Consider the following 24073-nt stretch of genomic DNA (forward strand, 5'->3'; position numbering starts at 1 on the left):
AGAAGAGAACACCCTCGCTTAAAAGTCAACGTAAGAATCGATGACAGACCGCAGTGCGATGCAGAAGTGCACTTCAACGAAGCCGGGGAGAGGGCAACGCTACTCACAGGGAGGAAAAAAAAAAACTAAATAGTTTACGGATAAAAGCTGTGGCCAATTCAGACTCTTACACAACATATTCACATTCCGAGAACGAAAAGATTAAATGGATGTCACCACATCCAGAATAACAAGAATCTCGAGGCCAACCATTGAGGTATAGGAAAGGTTTCTGTATAATTGACCAGATAAACACTATTCATCGGATATTCTGTAAAAGTCAAATAAATATCAACGATCATTATGCCTTTGTAGATCATGACAAGACATTTGGAAATTGAGAGCAATCTAAGGCCTAAATATCTTCGACCGCTAACATGCACACAATCACACGCGCACGGGTGGTATCTTACAGAGGTATTAGGGGACGAACTGCTCCCTCCCGTGCCCCGTTCCTCTGCATTTGCCCACCAGCTCGACTCTCCAACTTGTGAACAGAGTGAACGAGAGAGAGCAATAACAGACACCCCATGGTTACAATCGAGCCCTTCGTTCTCCAAACATCACCACTCGCGTGCATCGGCGCCTTTGAAACGCCGAGAGTGTCTGTGCCGCCGCTCACCGCCCGACCCCTCGGAGCGCCGACCCATCCTGCTGCTGCCACCCGGCACGTCTTGCCCCGGCGTCCCGCCGCCCGCGACCTCCGACCTCCACGCCGTGGCCCTGGGGCCCAACAGCGGGGGCCACGAGCGGAGGGGCCGGGGCCCAGAAAGCCGCGCCGGGAGGCTCCGGGAGGAGCTGGCGGCCACGGGAGCCGTGGGCCCCACGGGGGCCGGCCGCAGTAGCAAGGAGGAGCGGCGAGGCAGGGGCCTAGAGTCCCCACACTCTCCAGACTCCCCGCGCTCCGTGGGTTCCGCTGAGACTCGTCCTGAGAACTGAGCAGAACGGACAAGGGAAGAGCTTTCAGGTGTCTCCTTAATCTGTTCTCTGCAACCGTGGCCTCGGTGCCCCCTGAGTTGCTTTCTTTCTCTAACTCCCCTACTTAGTCCCGCCGTCCCCTCCTGCCCCTCCTATGCCCAGAGGTCTTGGTTACGTGATGGGCGCATTACAAATGTGAGTTTGCGACGGAAAGGAGCGATGGCGAAATGGGTAGAGGGGTGCAAGTAAAGTGATTGTGTGTGTACTAAAGACAAAGATCCCCCGTGTAGCTTTAGCAGAATGTTGGGGCAAGTGCTGTTAGCAAGCACCCATGACTGTAGACAAACCTAAAGGTCAAAGATTTCAGTAAGCAAATTCACTTTAACGCTGCTGCTGCTTATATTGTTGTAGCTGTGAGCAATGAGTCATCGGTAGCCACACACCTTGATGGTGCCGTTTGATTCGGGGTCAGGCGATCGCGGCTCGCTCAACCACACTGCGGGAGGTAGACGAGCGGCACAAAGATGAGCATCGTCGTCGCGCCAACGGCACCATGCAGCAGCAGCGGCAGCAGCAGCAGCAGCGGCAGCAGCAGCGGCAGCAGCAGTGGCAGCAGCAGCAGCGGCAGCAGCAGTGGCAGCGGCAGCAGCAGCGGTAGCGGCGGCAGCAGCGCTCGCGGGCCATTGCATTGCGGAGCGGTGCGTGTTAAGGTTAGGTAGGTAACAAAGGTCCCCCGTTACCCAACTTTGGTATCACGTGGTCAGCATCATCATCAACCAGGATCAATCCACTGGTAGAGGAAGGCCTCCATCCCCTCACGGTCCCACGACGCAACGATCGTACGCGGCGCCTGCACACGAGCCGATCTCCGCGGCGGACGTGGCCCCCCCCGCCCTCCCAACTCTCTCGAGCGGTATCGTGCGGTATTCACCCATGGTGTCCGTGGAGTACGGCTGCTTGGCAGCGTCGGAGGGAGCGGGCGTCGCGGCACTTGTGGCCGGGCGGATGGTCTGCAGGCCGTCGGCGTGCGGGTTCTGATTGGCGAAAGGCGGATGTCAACGAGACGAAGCAGCTCGTCAGCGTGCTCGACTGACACCGTCGCGCCGACCGGCGCAATTGCAGTTATCCATGCTTCACGTGCTTCATTAATTCCCCTTCATTTGCCCAAGAAAGCATCGCTGAGTGTGTCGCTGCGGGACAGCGTGCTGGCTCTCTGGAGGCACGGCATGCAGGGCAGTAGAGGGCGGTGGGGGGGGGGGCGGTGGGGGGCAGTCTTGAAATATAAAGCATTTTAAATATGGGCCCCTACATTAGTGATGGTAATAAATAAATAAATCGCCGCTCAATGTATTTTCTCTGGTAATTACCTAGAAAGGTGGAGGGCTGGGGGAGCGGTGATTGCTCCCATCGCTGCCTCCTTGGACTCGCCACTGCGCAACCCAGCGTTAATGGCGTTTGCGTTTCTAATCTTAGCTGTAGTTTAGTCGATGACTGCTCGTGGAACTTTAGTCAAGCCTTCGTCTGTGAAGTTAATTAGTCGTTCTCTTAGTCTAGTTCGGCCTCTTTCATTTCATGAACTTAAGTTTAACAGATCATTTGCCTACAATATGCATAAATTGTAAGTAACTGATTTTGTGTCGTTCCATTCTTACACACATTCAAGTTTCCAGTATTCATTTTAACCAGGGTAGACCTCAAGAGAGAGAGTTAGTCTCATTTGCTTTAATGGTGGGTTGGCCCCCTGATTCTCATCTTCCACGGAGAGTTCTCGAAACGCCACGGTGGTTAGTAGATGTAACAACCTCGCCTGGTATACAGGAGGTCATGGGTTCGATCCCGACCCTGACGCCTGCTGTATATTTGGAGTTTGCGGTGTCTCTCTCCCCGTGGTCAAGTTGATGTTTCTCCGCGTCCTCTGATTTTTCCCTCCACATTTAGAAACATGCATTGAGAGTATTTGCTATAAATGTCTACTTTACAAGCCACTTGGTTGAGCTGTCAGGTGTGACCAGGTCGCTTTTGAAAAAGAGCTCTATAGCTCGGTGGGCCTTAGCTGGTAAAATTTCTTTAAAAAAAATGTTTTAGAGTGTCTCAAGACTCTTTTTCAGGGATGGTTTTGCGAAGTTTCACAACACGATTGCGAAGTGTTTTCCGACCGAGTAATTTGCGGTGTAATTATCCATATTTGAATCATGACGCCAACACACCTGGCCCACTTTTTGAAATCGTGTCATGGGACATTTAACGTTCCCTCGTGAAGCAGACGATGCTTGGTATTTTATGGTTAACGCGTTTAATGTATTAACCAGGGCGGCCGAAGGCTGGAATCGTAAACCTCTTCAACTCGCGGATAATTCAGTGCCGCTCGGTTACATCACCACCACACAACGATGGGCATCCCACTGAAAAACATTACCCAGCGTGCACCAGGTGTGGTGACGCACGTCTGCGATCCAGTGCTTGGTAGACCACGTGGAGATTTGTGAAATTTCTAATCCATCTGGGCTGCAAGGTGGCTAGGAGATGGCAGGAGAGCAAGTGGGTCTATGAAACCATCTGTAAGACATGCGATTATTTTCTTCTTGGGTGCGTGACGGGTTTTTTTTCCGGGCACTCCGGTTTCCTCGTGCTTCCAAGAGACTCAACGAAATGGCCAAACATCTTGAAGCAGCAGAACCCTCTTGAAAAAGAGTCTTGAGATTTAGTGAGGCTTTCCCTGGGTATATCGTTCGTATCGTTATGATTGTACACGCGCGTGTAAAGCTCTTGTTGTCAATCTGCAGCTGAATGAGGACCTCCCAACGCCGCGTGGGTCACGGGGAATATTTGACCATACGTCACCAAGCTGGTCAACGTGGGTTGGTGACGGTGGGCAGCGTAGACATTAGTGCAGCACAACAACGAATTTCGCCACACCGCTCTCTGCCACCACCACGTCGCTACGCAGTAGCCCACGACACCTGTTTTAGCAACGGCGGGCACCCATCTAATAAATATCCCAGCACAAAGAGGCCCAAAAACCTGCTTAGCTTCCAACAAATGAACCTTTTGGTGGGACCCCAGGGTCCCGAATAAACAGAAGTAAAAATAGCTATTTATTTCTTTATTTTTGGCGACTCTGTCCCACCGTGCACATTAATGCCGCGACCCACCTGGTGCGGATCATTATGTTACCGTGTCGTCCAAGCGCAGCGAGGACGAATGCGCAGAAGAAACAAAACTTTTTCACTTTGATTAGCGCATCGTGCAGAGCTCGTCGAGAGGAATAGATTGCCGTATAGTTCGCCTTCAACAGACATAAAATGACGTCGCAACGCAGTTGATGCGAGAGCCGGGGGCTTATGGGACCCAGAGTCCCGCCATGAGGTTCATATATCTGACGAGATCGGGCTCGTTCTGGAACGTCCCACAGATGAAACTTGCAGAGGGGAGGATTTCATCCGCGGTAATCTCCCACCGTCCCTCCATCGCCACCCTCCACGGCCAACCATCACCCATCGTCCCTCCGATCACCTCGTCATCCTCGTCCTCCTCGTCCTCCTCCGTGTCGAGGCTGCCGCCGCCGCCCCCGCGGCCTCCCCAGCCGCGCGACGGCGAGGGGGAGCCGTGCGGCCGCTGCAGCCTCCGCGCCGACTCCAGGAGGTCCACGGCGAGCGAGCGGGTCAGCGGCTGGCGGAACCAAGCGTGCTGTCCACATGCGACGGGGGGTCGGGAACACGTCGGCACACCATCGTTAACAATTGTCGGCACAGATTGGACGAACGTGGTATCCGACTTGCAAAGCGCGGTTGAGGTCGTGTAGTTGTGTTTTCGTTTAACCAGCAGAGAACTCAAAGAAAGAAGGAAAGTCTCATTCGTTTGCGTAGATAGTTAAATATATATAGATACGTATGGTGTGTATAGTGTAGAGAAGAGATAGTTCGTCATAGGCAGGAGAGAGGAGGGAGGTTGGATGGGATCCGTCTCTTCACAGGACTACTAATGAATGTTGACGAGGAGCCATAGCCTGGTTCGGCAGGTACAGCAAATGTGGACTCCACCTGTTCCGTCTGTATGGGATAGAGCGTTGCTCCCTCGCACGTGTGGGGTTTTCTGCGGGTGCTCTGGCTTCCTTCCACGTGTAAACACTCATTAATTGGGTGAAAACAACTTAACATATAGAGGACCGCAGAGCTTATGCAATTGTTGGTAGTGCCGGCTCACCACCCGGTTGCTGCCTTTCCTGCTTGTCTGTAGTTCCCGCGCCTCTGAGTCGTTCTCTCTCTTCGAGAGTGAGCGGAATACTGGGCGTGTTACAAGTTTAAATTATTATTATTGTTCATGCAAACTTATCACGAAGTTATGTTAATTGTATTGGTTCCATATGAGTAATGGGCCAAGCCAACCATGCATGTACAATGCAATTTGATGTTATGGGCATCCTCGGGAAGGGAAGTCTGTTTATATGAAGGAGATCGTGAAAGCGAGAGGGAAAAGAAGAATGCCTTGAGCCTGGATTCTAAAAATGGCGGGGAGTCGACAGCACAGATGGCTGTGGGAAGTGAGTACCATATTCAATGGGGGGCATCGTCATCATCGTCGTTGTCATAAGAGCTGCCCCCGGCGCACACCGAGGGACAAAGGGGGCAGTGTGGGTGCCGGTGCAGTTTCACCGCCTGCACACTCGACAGCTGTGCCACTGCGCATGGTTGCCCCGGTGTTGCCGCCTACCGCCGGCGCTCGCTCACCGTGCCGAGCTTCTCCGCACTTGGCCTCTTGCCGGGGCTCTTGGTGAGGGTGGCCTTGATGAAGCTGTGGAACGCCGAGGACCTGGAGAACCCACAAACAAAATCCCCCGTGTAGCCTTTCATAGACTGTTGGTGCAAGTGCTGTCAGCGAGCGCCTATTTACCCTTTCCCGTTCAGATGACGTACCTATACATCATCAAAACGAAACCGGAAAATAAAAACACGTTCCTGCGGAGGGAGCTGGTAGTAACGTTGGGTTGCTCGATCAATGGCCAGGGTCAACGGCGGCGTGGTGTATTCCGCAAAAATGCCCGACTGTGAGGTCGGGCACAAGCCGGCGTGAGTAGGTTAAACGTTGAGTTTTATAAGGGCACCACGGGGTGACCAGCCCCTCCCCACCCAGCACCACCCCTCCCACCCCCCACCCAGCCCCACCCTCCCCAACCAGCCCCTCCCCACCCAGCACCCTCCCCACCCTCCCCTCCCCACCCAGCCCCACCCTCCCCACCCAGCCCTTCCCCACCCTCCCCTCCCCACCCAGCCCCTCCCTCCCCACCCAGCCCCTCCCTGCACGACGGACGGACACAATAATCCCCTGTGGGCTGGAGTAACCAGGAGGTTCCTACCAGTATAAAATTACTTTATCGCTACCGAGGCTCCCATAAGGGCATGTGGAAGGGCATGTGGAAGGCCATGTGGCACAGTTTGGCGCCAGCTATCATAGAGTATAGTCGTTTCACTACGGTTCTCTGCGATGAGTACAATGTCTTTAAAAACCGCAGCGAAATGCCTCTACGAATAAAATTAATGCTGAGCCGCTTGCGCGTTCCGAGATTCAGCGGCGAACGGGACACCCACCACCCTGCAACTTGCAGACATCTCGGAACGGGAAATGGTTAATAGACTGTTGGTGCAAGTAGTGTTAGCGAGCGCCTATTAAGGTTGGAATGGCGCTCGAGGGGGTGGTATGGTCAGTACTGCACACCATCATCCTTGTTTGCCTTCCCAGTGCTCATGTTTGCTCGCTGTGCTAAGTGCTTATTTAAGGCTGAATCGACCTAGGGTTCAAATATAACTCACCGCTGATGATGTTAGCCTTGGCTGGGAATTGAAGCCAGGTTAATGGGTTCGTGACACAGTTTGCTAATCACTGCACTACCGCTCCCCACTCATAAATACTCGCGAGCAAACCACGTCCCCTCCTTTTGTTACGCTGAAAAACATTTACGCGGTAGGTGCTTTTAGCGAGCGCCTATTAAGGCTACCAAATCCACTAAATAAAACAAATAGAAAAAATTCCATCCATTCTCAATACCCTACTGGATGGAGTTTTTTTTTTTCCATGCTTCACCACGCTGGTCAGTGTGGATTGGCGGTGAGTGGGGTGGGGGACAGGCAGGACCGGATCAGATATCACTCGCCACTCATCTGAGCCGCGGCCGGCGAATCGAACTCGGGTTGCTAGCGTCACAGTACAGCGCGCTAAACACTCTGCCACCGCTGTGCCCAATAGCGGAGCAATCACAGTGATTCACGTGTTTTTTGCATGCACTGAAAGTGAACAAATTTCGCTAGTATACACGGACCAGGTAATGATTTAAAATAATAGCTTGCACTAATCAGGACGTGATTTCAAATGTGACCTAGGTCACTCTTGCAAATGAGACTGCCCCTCTATTTTAAGCTCTCACCTGGTTAAACAAATTTTCCTGCAAATTGAAATGCCAGTCAGCTCGAACCAGATAGTAATATAAAATGCAAGTCAAGTTTCTCGTGGATTTTGATGAACCAATATGAGAAATCAAGAGACCAGCATCGAGTCTCATTTGCAAGAGTGGTCACAATGACAAAAGGCAAACTCATAAAACAAAGTACAGCAATTAAGCAAGTACAAAGCAGAACAAAAACAACTGTGTCACGTGGGAAATGCAAAACATTGCACAAACGCAAATAAATGTCGAATGTGACTCAAACTATGCGCCATACAGCGAATCACTGTAGTCTGTGTGCCTTCAGCGGAGGAGAGACAGCAAAACTACTCACAAACTGTCTCCTGGAAGCCCTCTCGTTGTGGCCAGTAGACCTCAAAATTGGCATTTAGCTTCCGAACAAATCGCTGCCGCCCATCCACAAAACCACCGCACGGACCGGTGCGGGCGGGGGAGTGGGGGGTAAACACTCACCACTTGGCCTTGTCGGAGAGGCGGGGCGGCTGGTACCCGCTCTTGGACATGAGGAAGAGGACCCTGCACTCGGGTGGGGGGGGGGGGGGCAGGGGGGGATGGGGGGGTGGGCAGGGGGGGGGGGCAATGGGGAGTGGGACGCACCGTGACATTGGGTATTCAGTTGAGACGGTGTTTGCCCGGGTCGGCGATCCGGAAAATATTTCCGCCGCAGCCGGCACACCGCATCCAGTATACCTATCGCTATGGTCGTGGCTACTGCTGTGCTAGTCACGTGACACCCACTCCGGTCGAGCAGCGGCCGGAAAAAATTGTGAAATACGAAGTGTCGTGCGACGCCGTTAAGGCGTGCGTGCGTGGAGAGGCCGCGCCACTTCCGTTCGTGAACGCACCGGCGGTTTCCCGTAACGAACCTCAGCAGCAGAGGGCAACTACAGCAACATCCGTCGTTGTGCTGTACTTCTATGCTCTCCCGCATTTACACTTCCCGCCTTCAAACGATGAGTAGGGTGGCAAGATGAAGTACAAGGTGAAAGATGGGGAGAGGGTTAATGGATGAGGAGGGTGCGAGATGAGAAAGGTAGGAGATGGTGAGGGTGGGAGATTTGTAAGACAGACGATGTGGAGGTCAGAAGATTTGAAAGGTAGGAGATGTATGTTAAACTTCTTTCGCACCATACGTAGCGAACCGCGCTAATCAGAGGTACGGATGTGGAGGGTAGGATATTTGTCAGGATGGTGAGAGATTTGTAACGTAGGAGATGTGGAGGATGGCAGATGCAGAAGTTGGGAAGACGAGGACGGCGGGCGACGGGGCGAGAGGCGTGTAACGTGGGCGACGGGGCGAGAGGCGTGTAACGTGGGCGACGCCGAAACCTCATGGGGTGGAGGTGGTAGAGCGGCGGCTGCGTCTCGGCCAGCTCGATGGCCGTGATGCCCAGGGCCCACACGTCGCACTGCCGTCCGTAGCCGCCCTTCCTCTCCACGGCCGCCACCTCTGGGGCCATCCTGGGGGGCCATCGATCACAGGGGGACGGGCAAGGTGGCTCAACCAGGAAGCGTGGGGAGCCAGCCGCTTTGTATTGCGCTTCAAAGTCTGTGTGCATAAGTATGTATACACAGACTTTGGGCACCACGGTGGCGAGATGTTAACTCCCTCGCCTGGTATACAGGAGCTCGTGGCTATGATCCCGACCCTGACGCCTGTATAATTGGAGTTTGCATGTCCTCCCCGTGGTCGCATGGATTTTTCTCCGGGTCTTCCGGTTTTTCCCTCCATATTTACAAACATGCGTTCAGAGTATTTGGCTGCTATACATTTACACATGTTAAGCCACTTCACTGGGCTGTCATTTGTGGCCAGGTCGCTTCTGAAAAAGAGCTATGTAGCTCAGTAGGCCTAACCTGGTAAAATATAGGCATTTTAGTTTATGTATGTTGAACTTCTTTCGCACTCTACGTCGCCAACCGTGCTAATCCGAGTTGCCTCCCAACCTCCGCCAAAGCCGCACCGACCGACATGGTGAAGTATGGCGAAACAACCCTCACGAACGGCACGGCATTGGGAGACCCTCTCATCCAGCAGCGGATGGAGAAAAATGGCCGCTACACGTACGCGTAGTAGTGTGCTCGCGCGACAGGCTCACTCACCAGTACGGCGTGCCAATGAACGACTTCCGCTTGGCCAGGGTGGCGGTCAGCTGGGCGGACACCCCGAAGTCCGCTACGTCACACGGCATCGCAATATGTATGAAGACTCACCACACCACGCACGCGCACGCTCGTTCAGATGCCCCATACACGTTCTAAACGTAAAGCTGTCACGTCGATTCATGACCCCCCCCCCCGCGCTCACTGATTCGTTCCAGTCACTCGCGGTCAGTCACCCCCTCATCACGCTTTTACTGCGACTATCAATCACTCTTCTGCGGCGACTGTTAGAAGAGCGGTAAGGTGCTACTACAGTAAAACCTTGGATTGCGAGTAACTTGGTCTGCGAGTGTTTTGCAAGACGAGCAATTTTTAAAAAATAAATATTCATTTGATAAACGAGCGAGGTCTTGCAATACGAGTAGTATGTGTAATACGCTTTGTCTGCCGAGCGTCACGTGATCACAACTGATATACGAGTGCTTTGATATACGAGTGCTTTGGATTACAAACACGTTTCCGGAACGAATTATGCTCGCAATCCAAGGTTAACTGTATATGGAAATGTCAACAAAAAAAGAGACTCTGCAGGGCTTTAATTTCTCACAGATTATATTTCCTGGGTCGCTTGTAGACTGGAGTCGGTGGCATGTGGCCAGCAGTAGCCACAGCCATAGCGATAAGTATACAGGATGTGGTGTGCCAGGTGCAGAAATATTTTCCGGATTGCCCGACCCTGGAAAGACCCAGCTAGAACTGAGCTCTGGGCGAATGCAAATACAAATTTGGGGTAAAACTTCGAGCCCACGTGCGCTCTCAACTCGTGTAATGTTTTAGTCGTCCTCGCTAAATCACGGTTTGATGTCGAGGACTCACCCAGCTTCACGTCGCCACTCTCGGTCAGCAGGATGTTGGCTCCCTGGCAACACAAAAGACCAAGATCTCTCGTTTACACCACACACACATGGTCGCGGCAGATTCTATTAGCGAGCGCCTATTAAGGCACGAGGTGGTGGTGCAGCCACGGACAACGCGCCGACCGCCTTTTTCTTCCCGGTGCTGATGTTTATAGACTGCACTGTTTCGACTCTCTCCTCTGCGACCTCCATAAAGCTCTCACCTCCAAACTCAAGATTATCCAAAATCTTCTTGGTTCTTTCGGAAAAGTCACGTAGAAGAGAAATAATAAAATAATAAAAATGAAACATCATAAAATAATTCTCACGACGTTTCGGCCACAACGCAAGCAGCCGTCCTCAGGTGAAGAACAGGTCTGTCGGAAAGACAGTGTCTGAATGAAATCGAAATTATCCAAAATGCCCGCTGCCAGACTTCTCACCCAACACCTCCAGTAGCTTCCAATCCACGGGGTCAAGTAGCGACGTTGATGATGACGGTGGTGGCGACATTGATAATGACCAAGTAGGTGGTGGCGATATTGATAATGATGTAGGAAATGATGATATTGATAATGATATAGGAAATGATGATATTGATAATGATATAGGAAATGATGATATTGATAATGATATAGGAAATGATGATATTGATAATGATATAGGAAATGATGATATTGATGATGACTGTGGTGATGGTGGTGATATTGAGATTGATGATGGTGGTTCTACTGATATTGATCATGTTGATGCTGATGGTGTGAGGTGGTGATATTAAATATGATGATGATTATTGGGCTGAGTTGACCCCAGTTACACTTGACATGATACTCGAAGACCTTGAGGTCAGTGGCTCTGTATCGGCTCTGATCTGTGAGCGGCCTCACCTTGATATCTCGATGGATCTTGTTCTTGCTGTGCAGATAAGTCAAGCCCTGGGAGAGATGCCAGTGGTTAGTGGGTAAGAGAGAGATCAAGAAAGGAGCGTGAAAGATAGAAGAACAGCAGACTATGAGAGAGGTTGAGAGAACATACGAGAGAGAAAGGAAGAGAGTGAGAGAATGAGAGCGATATTAAATGGATGGAGAGAAAGGTGCAGAGAACGCGAGATATATCGAGAGATGGAGATCAAGAGAAAGGGAGAGACAAGAATAGGGATAAAGAGAGGGACAGGGAGAGCAGGAGAGGAAACTAAACTAAAATATTTTTCATTTTACCAGGTAAGGCCTACTGAGCAATATATCTCTTTTTCATAAGCGACCTGGACACAAATGATAGATCAACAAAGTGGTGTATCACTTGGAAATGTATAGCAGTCAAATACTCTAAACGCACGTTGATTCTAAATGTGGAGGAAAACAACCAGAGGACCTGGATAAATATCCACACGACCACGGGGAGAAAATTCAAACTCCAAATATACAGCAGGCGTCAGGGTCAGTATAGAACCCACGACCTGCTGTAAACCAGACGAGGTAGTTAACATCTCGCCACCGTGACAGAAAGTGAGAGGGAGTCAAATCTCCGGCCCTACCTTGATGGTTTCACGGCACACGAAGGCAATCTGTCGCTCCGCCAGGCCGCCCGTCACTAAGCGGAGACACGCGGAGACGCGGTGAGACACGGAGGACACACGGGAAACACAAGGACACATTGGGACGTGGAGAATACAGGGATCAAGGGACACAGTGAGATGATGCAGGCTCTGAGATATATATTTTCCAGGGAAGCAATGGGGCAGTGATGATGATGGTGGCGGTCGTGACGATGATGATGACAGTGATGATGATGATGATGATGGTAGTGGTCGTGGTGATGATGATGATGGCGATGATGAAGAAGTGGTGGGTATGTCTGGCTACCATGATACACGTCCTGCAGGGAGCCTCCTCCGCAGAACTCCATGCAGATCCAGAGCTCGTCGTGCCTGCACTCACACAAAGACAAAGATCCCCCGTGTAGCCTTCACAGACTTTTTGGGGCAAGTGCTGTTCGCGAGTGCCTTTGAAGGCCCCCACATACACACCAAAAAAGACAAAGACACGTAAACAAAGATCCACTGGGAAAGTCAACCATGGCACATCATCAGGCTGAGTTGATGTAGGGGAGGGGGGGAGGTCCAGAACTGGTTCATAAATTCACCACAGATGTTGACAATGAGCGGGAATCAAACTCAGGTCGTCGTGTTAACAATGCAGCATGCTGACCATTGCACTTCCGCTCCCCACATGAACACAAGATAAAGACCCCCCATATAGCCTTAACAGACTGTAGAGGCAAGTGCTGTTAGCGAGCACCTATGAAGGCCGCAACGGTACACGAGGGGGTGGGTGGCCAAGCACCACGCCCGACCGCCTTTGTCTCCCTAGTGGTGATGTTTACACACTGCGCCAGGTACTCATTTGAGGCTGAGTCGCCCGAGGGGAGGCCCAGGACCGGTTCAGATAATCGTCACTGGAGTTGGCCGTGAGCAGGAATCGAACTCGGGTCGTTGGGTTCATAGCGCAGCGCGCTAACCGGTACACCACCACTCCCCACACAAAGACACATGCACACACGCGGCGGTCATACACCCTCCACACACTTGTGAACAGATGATGAGGCCAACGCACAACACGAATCAATAAATAAATGTCGCTCCTATAAAATTCCACGAGGACATGACTATTCAGCCTGGACAGTGGGGGAACCATCGACCTCACATCTTGGCCGCCCGTATCATGACCGTGACACGGATGAGAATGCTGCTGCCGATGTGTGTATGTGTGTTGAACTTCTTTCGCACAATACATAGCCAAACGTGCTAACCGGAGGTGCGGGGGAAGGACAACAAACTAAAGGCAAAAAGCAGGTCTATAGCAACGAGTTTTCAATCTAGATGATTTAAACGCGCATAGCTCCAGTGGCTTCATAATATCGGAAGGAAGAGTGTTCCAGACGGCCGCAGAAGCGTATCTGAAAGCGTGCGATGCATTGACCGTCTTTGTTCGATGGCCAGCCAAAAGCCGCAGCGAGGATGACGGGAGTTCGAGTGATGGTTTATGCTCCTTGACGAGATCAGCAAGGTGTTGTGGTTCATTTGAGGCTGGCACTCTGTGTGTGTAATGAGTGCGACCTTATAACGTTTTCGTTCGGCAACCAGAAGCCAATGCAGCTCAGCGAGCACTGGATGGGCACGGTCGGATCTTGCAGTACCCGTCACGACACGTGGCAGAGAAATTTGAACACGCTGCAGCTTGGTAATGTCGGCGATGTTGCTGATGGTGATGATGTTTTCGGCGATGTTGCTGCCGATGATGATGATGTTGCTGCCGATGATGATGATGTTGCTGATGTTGCGAGCCCGTTGGGAAGTGTGAGATTAGGCGCTCACCGGAGGAAGCTGCCGTAGAAGGCGACGATGTTGTGATTCTCGCACTCGCGCAAAACCTTGATCTCCTGCTCCATCGCCCCCAGCTCCTCGCCTGCAGAGCGAGCATGACTTGTACCCCGGTCATTCACATCGATAACTCATCGTATCATCCACAGCCCCATTTGTATGTACGTAAGTTGAACTTCTTTCGCACCGTACATAGCCAACCGTGTTAATTGGAGGTGCGGTGGAAGGACAACAAACTAAACACAAAAAGCAGTTCTCAAGAAACGAGTTTTCAATCTAGCTCCAGTGGCTTCCGAATATCACAGCGCATAAACCACTGCACCACCTATCCCCATACACAAACATCCCCCGTATAGCCTTTAACAGACGTAAATGCACACACAGAGGTAAACTTTAGGACTTACCTGGTTCAATCCTCACAACTTTGACTGCACACACCTGTCCACTGTGAATGCGCCTTGCCTGCACACATATAAACACAAAGACAAAGATCCCTGTGTAGCCTTAACAGACTGTAGGGGCAAGTGCTGTTAGCGAGTAGCACCTATGAAGGCCGGCACGGCGCACGAGGAGGTGGGTGGCCAACGCCACGCCTGGCCGCCTTTGTCTCCCCAGTGGCGATGTTTACTACACACCGCACCAGGTACTCATTTGAGGCTGAGTCGACCTAGGGGAGGCCCAGGACCGGTTCAGATCATCGTCACCGGTGTTGGCCTTGAGCGGGAATCGAACTGGGGTGTCCGGGTTCGTAGCGCAGCGTAGCGCTAACAGCCTCACTACCGCATATATATAGGCACCTCCACGCACAATATCCAAAGGTTCCCATTAGCTTGTTGAAACAAGTGCTGTCGATGAGGACCTATTAAGTCCATCTCTGAACTGGTGATGGTGTGTCCAAAACATTGGATTGCGAGTAACTTGGTCTGCGAGTGTTTTGCAAGACGAGCAAATTTTTTAAAATAAATATTAATTTGATAAACGAGCGAGGTCTTGCAATACCAGACCGCCTTTGTCTCCCCCGTGTTGAAGATTTTGATATACTGTACTTCCACCAAATTGTGCAGCCACACCATGTGTGTGGTTTCACAATTTGCGGACGATGATGATGATGGTAGCAAGGATCATAACAATGGCAGTGGTGATGGTGGTGATGATTTATATATTTACGCCGCAATCTAACTAAAAAAACCTGCGTTGTGGATGATATTGGTCGCGAAAGCCGACGTGTTAAACTGATGATGTTCATTATATCGGCAGTGATTATAGTGCAGACGATGTTGGCATACTTGTCAACCCCTTATCAGTGCCTAACTCATTACAGACTATGTCAGACCTTATCGGTCACCCCGTGCCCTTATAAATCTCAACGTTCATTCTACAAAGTCCCATCACAATGGAGAAACACAAATAGACAAATAAAATAATGCCCGTGTTGAAACGGCTGTACGCTGCACGGACTTGAAAACTCAATTTCCCTGCACAAGAATACGGCGTAACCCGTATGGGTTGTGTTGGTGACCAAGCTGAGGATTTTTATTGGCAACGACGGTAATTCAAGATGATTGGTGAAATGATAAAGGTGGTGACTGTTGAACGTGATGCTGATGATGATGGTAGTGGTGATGCTGATGTTTGAATGCATTCATGATATAATTAAATTATTTATGAGGTGCTGCTGCGTTGGCAGTGGTGCACAAGCACAGTTAACAACACAACTTAATGTGCTATGAAGAAGGGACATTTCCTGAATCGTCGTCAATTATATATTTATTTGCTTCCAAGGCCAGTGTTGTTGATGAGTGTGCTGAATGTTTATTTGATTATTGTACAATTAATTCTAGATTTGAAGCTTTCGTGACTGCAAGGATTCATATTCTTAGGTTTTTTCGGTAAAGTCACGTAGGTAAAAAATTTAAATTAATAAAAGTAAAATAAAAATAAAATAAAAATCACGACGTTTCGGATGCAACACAAGCTTCCGTCTTCAGGTGGAACCGTCACAGCACAATAGCTGTATCAAGTGAGAGAAATTCCAAGAAACAGTATTTGTATATATACTGGTTGAGGGTGGGAGGAGCCAAGGTAGGCCCTGGATATTATTATTGTGAGGTTCGGTGCGGCTGAAGCACGCTGCTAGGAATGAGCCTTTGTTGTGTTAACTAGGTGCGGATGATGTAAAGGTGCGTGTAAAAGGGACTGAGCCTTTTTGTTATGTAGAGATATTGTACAATTGTGCCGCTACATCGCCGGATCGTGATAGATTAAGGCAAATTAGGTATGCCTTCGTCCAGCAGTGGATTGATCACGACTGATGATGATGACAACTAAATAATACGATAATGAGCGATGGTGATTTTTGTTTTCCAACACCGAAGTCGTCGTCACTCAGCTCAACGGAATTGTCTCCATAAATAAGCAGCGAAACTAACAACAACAATGGCCCATTTTTACTCACAAACACAATGGCTTTGTGGGTCGCAGGAAAAAACTCACCCCACCCTTCATCTCCCCTCCCTCCCTATCTCCGCCCCCCTCCCCAGGGCCAGCCCCCCACCCCGCACACCGCCCCCCTTAACATAACACACATCTCATAATGGCCAGGCTCACATTGACATTTGGGTTTGGAGAACAGTAAACGTGCCACAAATATTTTGTTTCTCCCACCCCCCGCCTAGGATGGGTTGTTTTTTTGTTTAGTCTGGATATTGAAGACCGGGGGTCAATGCTGCTACAGTCGGTGGGTGTAAATTGTCAGCGGACTGGACTGGGCAATCCTCAATCCTGCAGAGGTCGCTGGGTTTGATTCGATTCTCCCGGCGCGGCAGCTGAAACAATTGTGCAAGTTTCTTAAATCCCCCCCCTCTCCACCACCACCTCCCCCTCCCACAGCTGCTGTCCAACCAGCAGCAGCAATAGGTTGACTTTAGTTTATCGCCAGGTCGCGTGTGATGGGCTAATGATCAAGGAATAACGGCTGTCGATGAGGTCGCGCGCGGTTAAATACTTTCCATTATTGTAATCACTGTATTCGCGGGTCGAACGTCGAGTGGTAAGTCCAGTTCAATCGCGGGATGTGAGTGCAAATCGGCTTTGTGCGCGCGGGGTGAGGAGGAGATGTGACTGGAGTTTAAAGTGGTGAAATTCTTAGTTTTTTTCGGTAAAGTCACGTAGGTAAAAAAAAAATAATTAATAAAAGTAAAATAAAATATAAAATAAAAAATCACGACGTTTCGGAGGCCACACAAGCTTCCGTCTTCAGGTGGAACCATCACAGCACGCTTGCTGTATCACCTTCAGCAAGCGTGCTGTGACGGTTCCACCTGAAGACGGAAGCTTGTGTTGCCTGCGAAATGTCGTGATTTTTTATTTTATTTTTATTTGACTTTTATTAATTTTAATTAAATTTTTTACCTAGGCGACTTTACCTAAAAAACCTAAGAATATGAATCCTTGCAGTCACGAAAGCTTCAAATCTAGAATTTAAAGCGGTGAGCCAAGCACGAGCAGATGTCATCGCAAGACGAATCTGATGGACCGGATCTCAGGAATGAAGCGACGGTGAAGGGGTAAGAAGACTTGGTGGTGCCCATCTGAGTCAGGCTGAGAACTAACCGGTAGGGTTAGTGGCACGCAAGGCTTAGTTTGTCACTCGATGGTCTATGGAACGCGGGTTAGGCTGGCTTGGAGTAATATATGTTAAACTTCTTTGGCACCGTACATAGCCAACCGTGCTAATAGGAGGTGCAAATGCACTACCACTATGCCTGTCCATAACAATCTCATATTACGGCACCCTATATTCCTATAATCGTATAAACAGGTTTAACAAACATAGGACAGAATAAGGCGAGATGAATGTGGACTGGTGCAAAACATAACAGAGCGAAGAGCGTTCCAGACCGTCCCGACTGCAATGAAGCACTCGTGGCGCCCAAGTCAGACACGCTGAAAGAGAATCCTATGTCGGAAGATTGAAGGCGATGAACGCGGAAAAGCACCAGCGTGGAGACCGAGTGGCAGAGCTGAGAGAGAGGTGGCTCCACGTGGCGAACCAGGGATATGAAGGACTGTGGAGTCCAAGTTTTCGAGTTTTTTTTCGCTTAATCAGGTCAGAACTCAAGAGACGAACATTGTCTCGTTTTCACGAGGAATCAGGGTCATTAAAAATGACAAAATAAAAAAAGCAGTCAAATTAAGTACAGCAATGCAGCAAACAGAAATCAGCACAAACCCAATGATATCACACGAGATATTAAAAGTATTGCACAAACATAAATCAATGTTAAAACAAAGTTAGGCATCAAATTCCTTGCAAAGCAAGTTGTAGCGGGCGTGGAGATGATGGCCCAGGACCGGTCTGAGTGGAGAAGAAAAACCAAGGAAGCCCCCCCCCGCCCCTCCCGCCACCACGTGGTGGGAAAAATGCCAGGAAGAAGATTAGATGTTCAATTGATTTCACGAGACGAGTAACAACAATCTGTCATGTCCTCACAATCCTACGAGAGAACAATCAGAAACACGATGGCTGCGTTTGCAACCAGCAGCGCGTGTTCTGCGTGCTGCGGGAGCCTCAAGTGAGGTGTTGAGCAAGGAGCGGGACTTTGAGCCAAGACGCAACATGCAAGCGAGCAAGAAAGCTTATGCCTTGACTTGTCTCTTTCTCAGATGTATCTGAAGCCGAGCCGTCTCAACGCTTGACTGAAGAAATAGAGACGGTAAACCAACATGGGGAAAGTGTTCATGATATCAGCTTTTTCTTCTTGGTTCTTTCGGTAAAGTCACGTAGAAGGGAAATAATAAAATAATAAAAATAAAACATAATAAAAAATAATTCTCACGACGTTTCGGCCACAACGCAAGCAGCCGTCCTCAGGTGAAGAACAGGTCTGTCGGAAAGACTTGCGTTGTGGCCGAAACGTCGTGAGAATAATTTTTTATTGTTTTATTTTTATTATTTTATTATTTCCCTTCTACGTGACTTTACATAAAGAACCAAGAAGATTAATCCCTGCAGTCACGAAAGCTTTACATCGAGATCTCAGCTTTGTTGATGATATCGTCATTATAACTGTGATTTAATTATTTGTGAACGGCAGGAAATTGTGGAAGGACGTAAGAAAATAACTCAACAAAGAGGGCCGCGAAAAACGTTTTGACTCAATGAATAAACGAGCAAATACAAAAAACACACGGAACGAAGTTTGCGGAACAAAAGAGCAGTAATTGTCAGAGGAACTCAATCGGAAAGAGACAAAATTGACATTTTCGAAGGCGAAATATTACAGTGACGCTGCTGCTACTTCTGCGTTGGCAGCGGTGCACACACAACAACACTCAACAAATTCGTCGATAAGATTGCGGCCTTAAAAGAAAACAAATATTTAAACGGCGACGATTCGGGCATTGACCGTTCTTCATAGCAAATAAACAGAGCGATATAGTGGATAGGAATAAATTTCGATTTAAAGTGAGAATTGTATTATTTTATTATGTTTTATTTTTATAATTTTATTATCTCCCTTCTACGTGACTTTACCGAAAGAACCAAAAAGATGGATAGGAATAGTTGAAGAGACTGCATTTTACACAATTGGACCTGATGCGGATTTTATATTTAAAAACAAGTCAGCTAACGTACACAAGTCAGCTAACGTACGCACTGTCTCTGTAGTCTCCGGATTATGTAACACAATAGTCAATAGCACAGCGGCTTAAAAGAACATACTGTACTGTATATTATAGGGCACATCATGTCCGAGGAAGAAGGATCATTGCCTGAAACGTTGCCTGCCGTGTTTTTTAAAATAATTTCACGGCCGCACAGTGTTATTGACGAACGCGTTCAATATTTTTGAAGGCGGATCGGCATGAAAATAAAAAAAAACGCGAAACTGAAATGTTATAATGAAAACATCCCGAAGCTGTCAGCGACGAGGAACGTCGCAGGAAGCGAAGTCAAATGGGCAGACACAAACTCGGAATGACAATGAGAGACCGAGAACGAGACAGATGGGGATGAACACACACGGGTCGGAGACGAAACGCAAACGAGAGACATGTTATTGACTGTTAAGAAAAGTGCGAGTGGGATTGGGCAGGACACGTGGCTCGGAGGGATGACGGCCCTGGATCGAAGCTTCACGATGGAGTGACAATCTTAATTTTAGAACTTTCGTGACTGCAGGAATTATTATTTGGTTCTTTCGGTTAAGTCACGTCTAAAGATAAAATAATAAATTAAATAATAGAATACGACGTTTCGATTGCAACACAAGCATTGTGTTGCAATCGAATGATGATTGCTTGTGTTGCAATCGAAACGTCGTATTCTATTATTTAATTTATTATTTTATCTTTAGACGTGACTTAACCGAAAGAACCAAATAATGATGGAGTGACAATTTTAGATTTGAAGCTTTCGTGACTGCAAGGATTCATATTCTTAGGTTTTTTTCGGTAAAGTCACGTAGGTAAAAAATTAAAATTAATAAAAGTAAAATAAAAAATAAAATAAAAATTACGACGTTTCGGAGGCAACACAAGCCTCCGTCTTCAGGTGGAACCGTCACAGCACGATAGCTGTATCAAGTAAGATAAATTCCAAGAAAACAGTCCTTGTATATATACTGGTTGAGGGTGGGAGGAGCCAAGGTAGGCCCTGGATATTATTATTGTGAGGCTGAAGCACGCTGTTAGGAATGAGCCTTTGTTGTGTAGACTGGTTGAAAAGATGGAGTGACAGCCAAAAGGAAGGGACACGCGACCGAGTGAAAACAACCACTGTGGGAGATGGAGCGGTGAAATCAGCTCGCCGAGCCATCGCGAGATCGTCAGCGATGGCAACGACTGTGTGAATAGAATGGCTGATGGAAATGTTGGTGACATGTAAGGATAACAGCTGCCGTGGGCGCCACAGTGCCGAGATGTTAACTACCTCGCCTGGTATACAGGAGGTCGTGGGTTCGATCCCGACACTGACGCCTGCTGTTGTATATTTGAGTTTACATGTTCTCCCCGTGGTTGCGTGGGTTATTTTTCTCCGGCTCTTCCGGTTTTTCCCTCTGAATTTAACATCAGCATGCGTTTAGAATATTTGGCTGCGATACATTTCCACATGATAAGCCACTTTGTTGAGCGATCATTTGTGGTCAATTTAAAGTTTTGTTTATTTAATTGAGCCTGGTAACCATGCTCTAGTTTAGACTTTATTGAGACTCATCAGTAAAGCGTCGCCTCACCCACAATCTCCCACTCGGGCAAGTGTATTTTCTCCAGTATCTCGGGTTTCCTCCATAATTAATCGGAGAATTGGTTGAACATTCCAGTGTAGCAGGATACTCAGGCTCCGTCAAGCTTTCCCAAGAGACCACCCGATTCACAATCAACAAAGGTCACGAGCTACAAATCCAGGGACGACTCAGTCCATCATCCATTCCGGGTCGATAAAACGAGCATCACTCTGTGGGAAGTCAACAGCGGTCGCCCAAAAGCGATACTCGCCCAAGCCATGAGCAAGTGTCATTTTGATCACTGACTTTCTTGATTTAATTAAAATATTTGTCAGCTCTAATGTTCATCCACTGTTGGATGAAGGGCTCCCCACGCCATGTCGGTTGTCAGGGGTTGTGTTTAACCATACTTCACCACATTGGTCAGTGCGGGAGGTAAGTGGATCGGTTCTGATATAAGTCGCCACTGACGTTGGGCGTGGCTGGAATTCGACCTTGGTCGCCGGGTTCGTAACGTATTGCGATAACCACTGCACCACCACTCCCCCGTGATGATTATTCCCGTAAGAATACAGCGATAATTTTACAACATTTGTTTTGAATAGAGCTCCCTCCTATGCGCCGGGGTGTCTCAGAGCGTTGTACGATTTCATTGCAACACATTTGAAAGGGCACCCAAGTGGCAGCTGTCCCTGTGTCGCACAACGTGACTCAGTACATCGCATGCAAAAGTCGCATTAAGTTTGCCATTAGGGAGCGATGGTTGCTGATTTGCACCGTATAATCCCAATTGAGTAATCTGCGGGTAACTTTATAATATGGCAAACTAACAACTATTTAAACAATCTATTTTATTTTACGAGGTAAGGCCCACTGGGCTACATAGCTATTTTTCAGAAGCGACCTGGCTATCAACAAATGACAGCTCATCGAAGTGGCTTATCACGTGCAAATTGATGGCAGCAGCCAAGCACTCTAAACGCACGTTCATTCTACGTGAAGAGTGGTGGGGGCAAGGATGGCACAGTCGGGTTTTTTACAATCGGGTTTAATTGTCTTTTATATTAAACCCGATCAACTGAGAATGGGAGAAATCCGGTTTAATTGGTTCAAACAAAAAAAATTAACCCGTAAAAACAAAGTTTTTAACTATAAATCCTTTATATGCGTGGCGGCTAGAGTCATCTCGTCCTCTGGCTTGAGATGGCTGCCACCTATGGGTCAGATGATTGCCTGCCACCATTAAGCAATTGGTAATTAAATATAAAAAAAATCCTAAAAAGTGTAACATTTTGGAAAACAATTTTTCACGAAAATAAATTGTCACGCGCAACGAGTCTATGTGCAAAATGTCAGCTAGATTTGATCACGGTAAGTGGGTTAAAAAACGACCGAAAGATTTGCACGGTCGTAAGCGCGCAAGCAAGAAAGAAAGTGAACTTAATATAAAGGATTTAAAAAAAAACGATGCCTGCCGCTGGAAAAATCGTTTTTTTTTCCACCCATGGGTGGGGGTTGGGAAACACCGGAGGACCCGGAGAAAAATCCACGCGGCCACGGGGAGAATGAGAGGGTGAGTGAGAGAGACACGCAAACTGGACCCCTGACACGACTCACGAATCGTGTCAGCGTTGTCTGCGCTCACCTACCTTGAACACGTCTCCGTATGTGCCCGCGCCAACGCGCTGCATGAGTTGCAGGTCGCGATGCAACAACTCCGAGTTCGAGTCCGGCTCTTGGTCTGCGTCCCCTTGCTTCGCCGCGTCGCGGTTAGACTCCAGTCTCGGCTGACCGACCACCTCTGAAGTTCCAAGTTCGCTCATCGTCTCTTCTCTCTCGTCGACTCCACTCGCTCACCGCGACCACGAACCTCCTAAAGGTTCCTAAAGCCGTGCAGGTTCTACGCTATAGACTGTTTTTCGTGTCGACAGTCACCGCTCGCCGGCGCAGTGGTTCGCGTCCCGCAACTCTTCACCCGATGAGCATGAGTTCGAGTCTGAACCCGTGCCTGGGCCTCGCCCGACTAACTAACGCGCACCGACCAGCATGGTCAAGTATGGTTAAACAACGCGCATGTTGTTGGGCGCGACGCGGAGAGGTCTTCGTCCAGCCAGTGGGTTTAAGAAGAGCGCTGTGAAGAGAGCCCGACAGAAGCGCTCACACAGAAAAGGTGTCTTGTAACCGGCACCGAGCTGGGCGGTCATCAGCAGCCCCTCCTCGGCGCCCGCGTGAGGCTGGGGTGGGGGGGCCACGATGCGAGAGACGCGACTTGTTTTTTGACTTCTGGCCCCAACATCTGCCAAATGCCTCCACTTCCACCTCAATCCGCTTCCTCCCACTCCCTCCCTCCCTCATTCCATCCCCTCCCTGCTCTTTGCCCCCCCCCACAACTTAATTCCAGTACATCGTGACCCCCCCCCACGCTCCCCATGTAACCCTCCCTCGCCTGCTTCCTCCCACCGCAATCCGCCAGTCCACCGTGACGCCACCCCCACCTCCGCCACATCTCAATCCCCTCCCCTCTCAATACCCCCACCCTCTCAATCCCTTCCCCTCTCAATACCCCCACCCTCTCAATCCCCTCCCCTCTCAATACCCCCACCCTCTCAATCTTCCCACCCCACCCTAAATCCTTCCCCTCTCAATCCACTCACGCGCTCAATCCCCTTCACTCAATCCCCCCCTCCCTCCTCCTCCCGCCTCTCAATCCCCGCTCGCAATCCCCCAGTCCAACGTGACCCCCTCGTCTAAACTCAACCTCCTCCTCCTCCCCCCCCCCTCTTTATCGTGACCCCCCCCCATGCCCCCCTCCTACTCTCCCCCACCTGCTCACATTCTCTGCAATCCCCTTCCCCCCCCGTCCATCGCGATCCCCTTACCCCTCTCTACCACCCCCTAACCCTCTCCTCTCTGTCCCCCAGTTCATCGTAGCCACCACCTCCCTCTCTCCCTCCTTCTCCGCGCCCCACTTACACTGCAGCCCGCCGCTGCTTTCCGGCACTTGGGGATGTGATCCTTGTCAACAAGACCCCGTGCGCCAAAAATGTAAAAA

At 49.5% G+C, this 24073-nt stretch overlaps 1 protein-coding gene across 1 annotated transcript in view; it reads right to left on the reverse strand.

Moving 5' to 3' along the window:
* Positions 1-23345, reverse strand: part of LOC144943996 (mitogen-activated protein kinase kinase kinase kinase 5-like) — a 35527-nt gene extending 12182 nt beyond the window's left edge. Inside the window, exons 1-16 of the mRNA XM_078871944.1 lie at positions 22671-23345; positions 14197-14254; positions 13787-13877; positions 12276-12340; positions 11948-12003; positions 11301-11348; positions 10394-10436; positions 9518-9590; positions 8744-8875; positions 7868-7930; positions 5685-5766; positions 4471-4644; positions 1889-1991; positions 1401-1453; positions 662-974; positions 453-526 (exon numbers count right to left, since the gene is read on the reverse strand). Coding sequence (XP_078728070.1) covers positions 453-526; positions 662-974; positions 1401-1453; positions 1889-1991; positions 4471-4644; positions 5685-5766; positions 7868-7930; positions 8744-8875; positions 9518-9590; positions 10394-10436; positions 11301-11348; positions 11948-12003; positions 12276-12340; positions 13787-13877; positions 14197-14254; positions 22671-22844 — 1602 coding nt within the window. The 5' untranslated portion in view covers positions 22845-23345. The remainder of the gene's footprint in view (positions 1-452; positions 527-661; positions 975-1400; positions 1454-1888; positions 1992-4470; positions 4645-5684; positions 5767-7867; positions 7931-8743; positions 8876-9517; positions 9591-10393; positions 10437-11300; positions 11349-11947; positions 12004-12275; positions 12341-13786; positions 13878-14196; positions 14255-22670) is intronic.
* Positions 23346-24073: the final 728 nt, after the last annotated feature.

Source organism: Lampetra fluviatilis, chromosome 33, assembly GCF_964198595.1.
Source record: "Lampetra fluviatilis chromosome 33, kcLamFluv1.1, whole genome shotgun sequence".
NCBI classification, from domain to species: Eukaryota; Metazoa; Chordata; class Hyperoartia; order Petromyzontiformes; family Petromyzontidae; genus Lampetra; species Lampetra fluviatilis.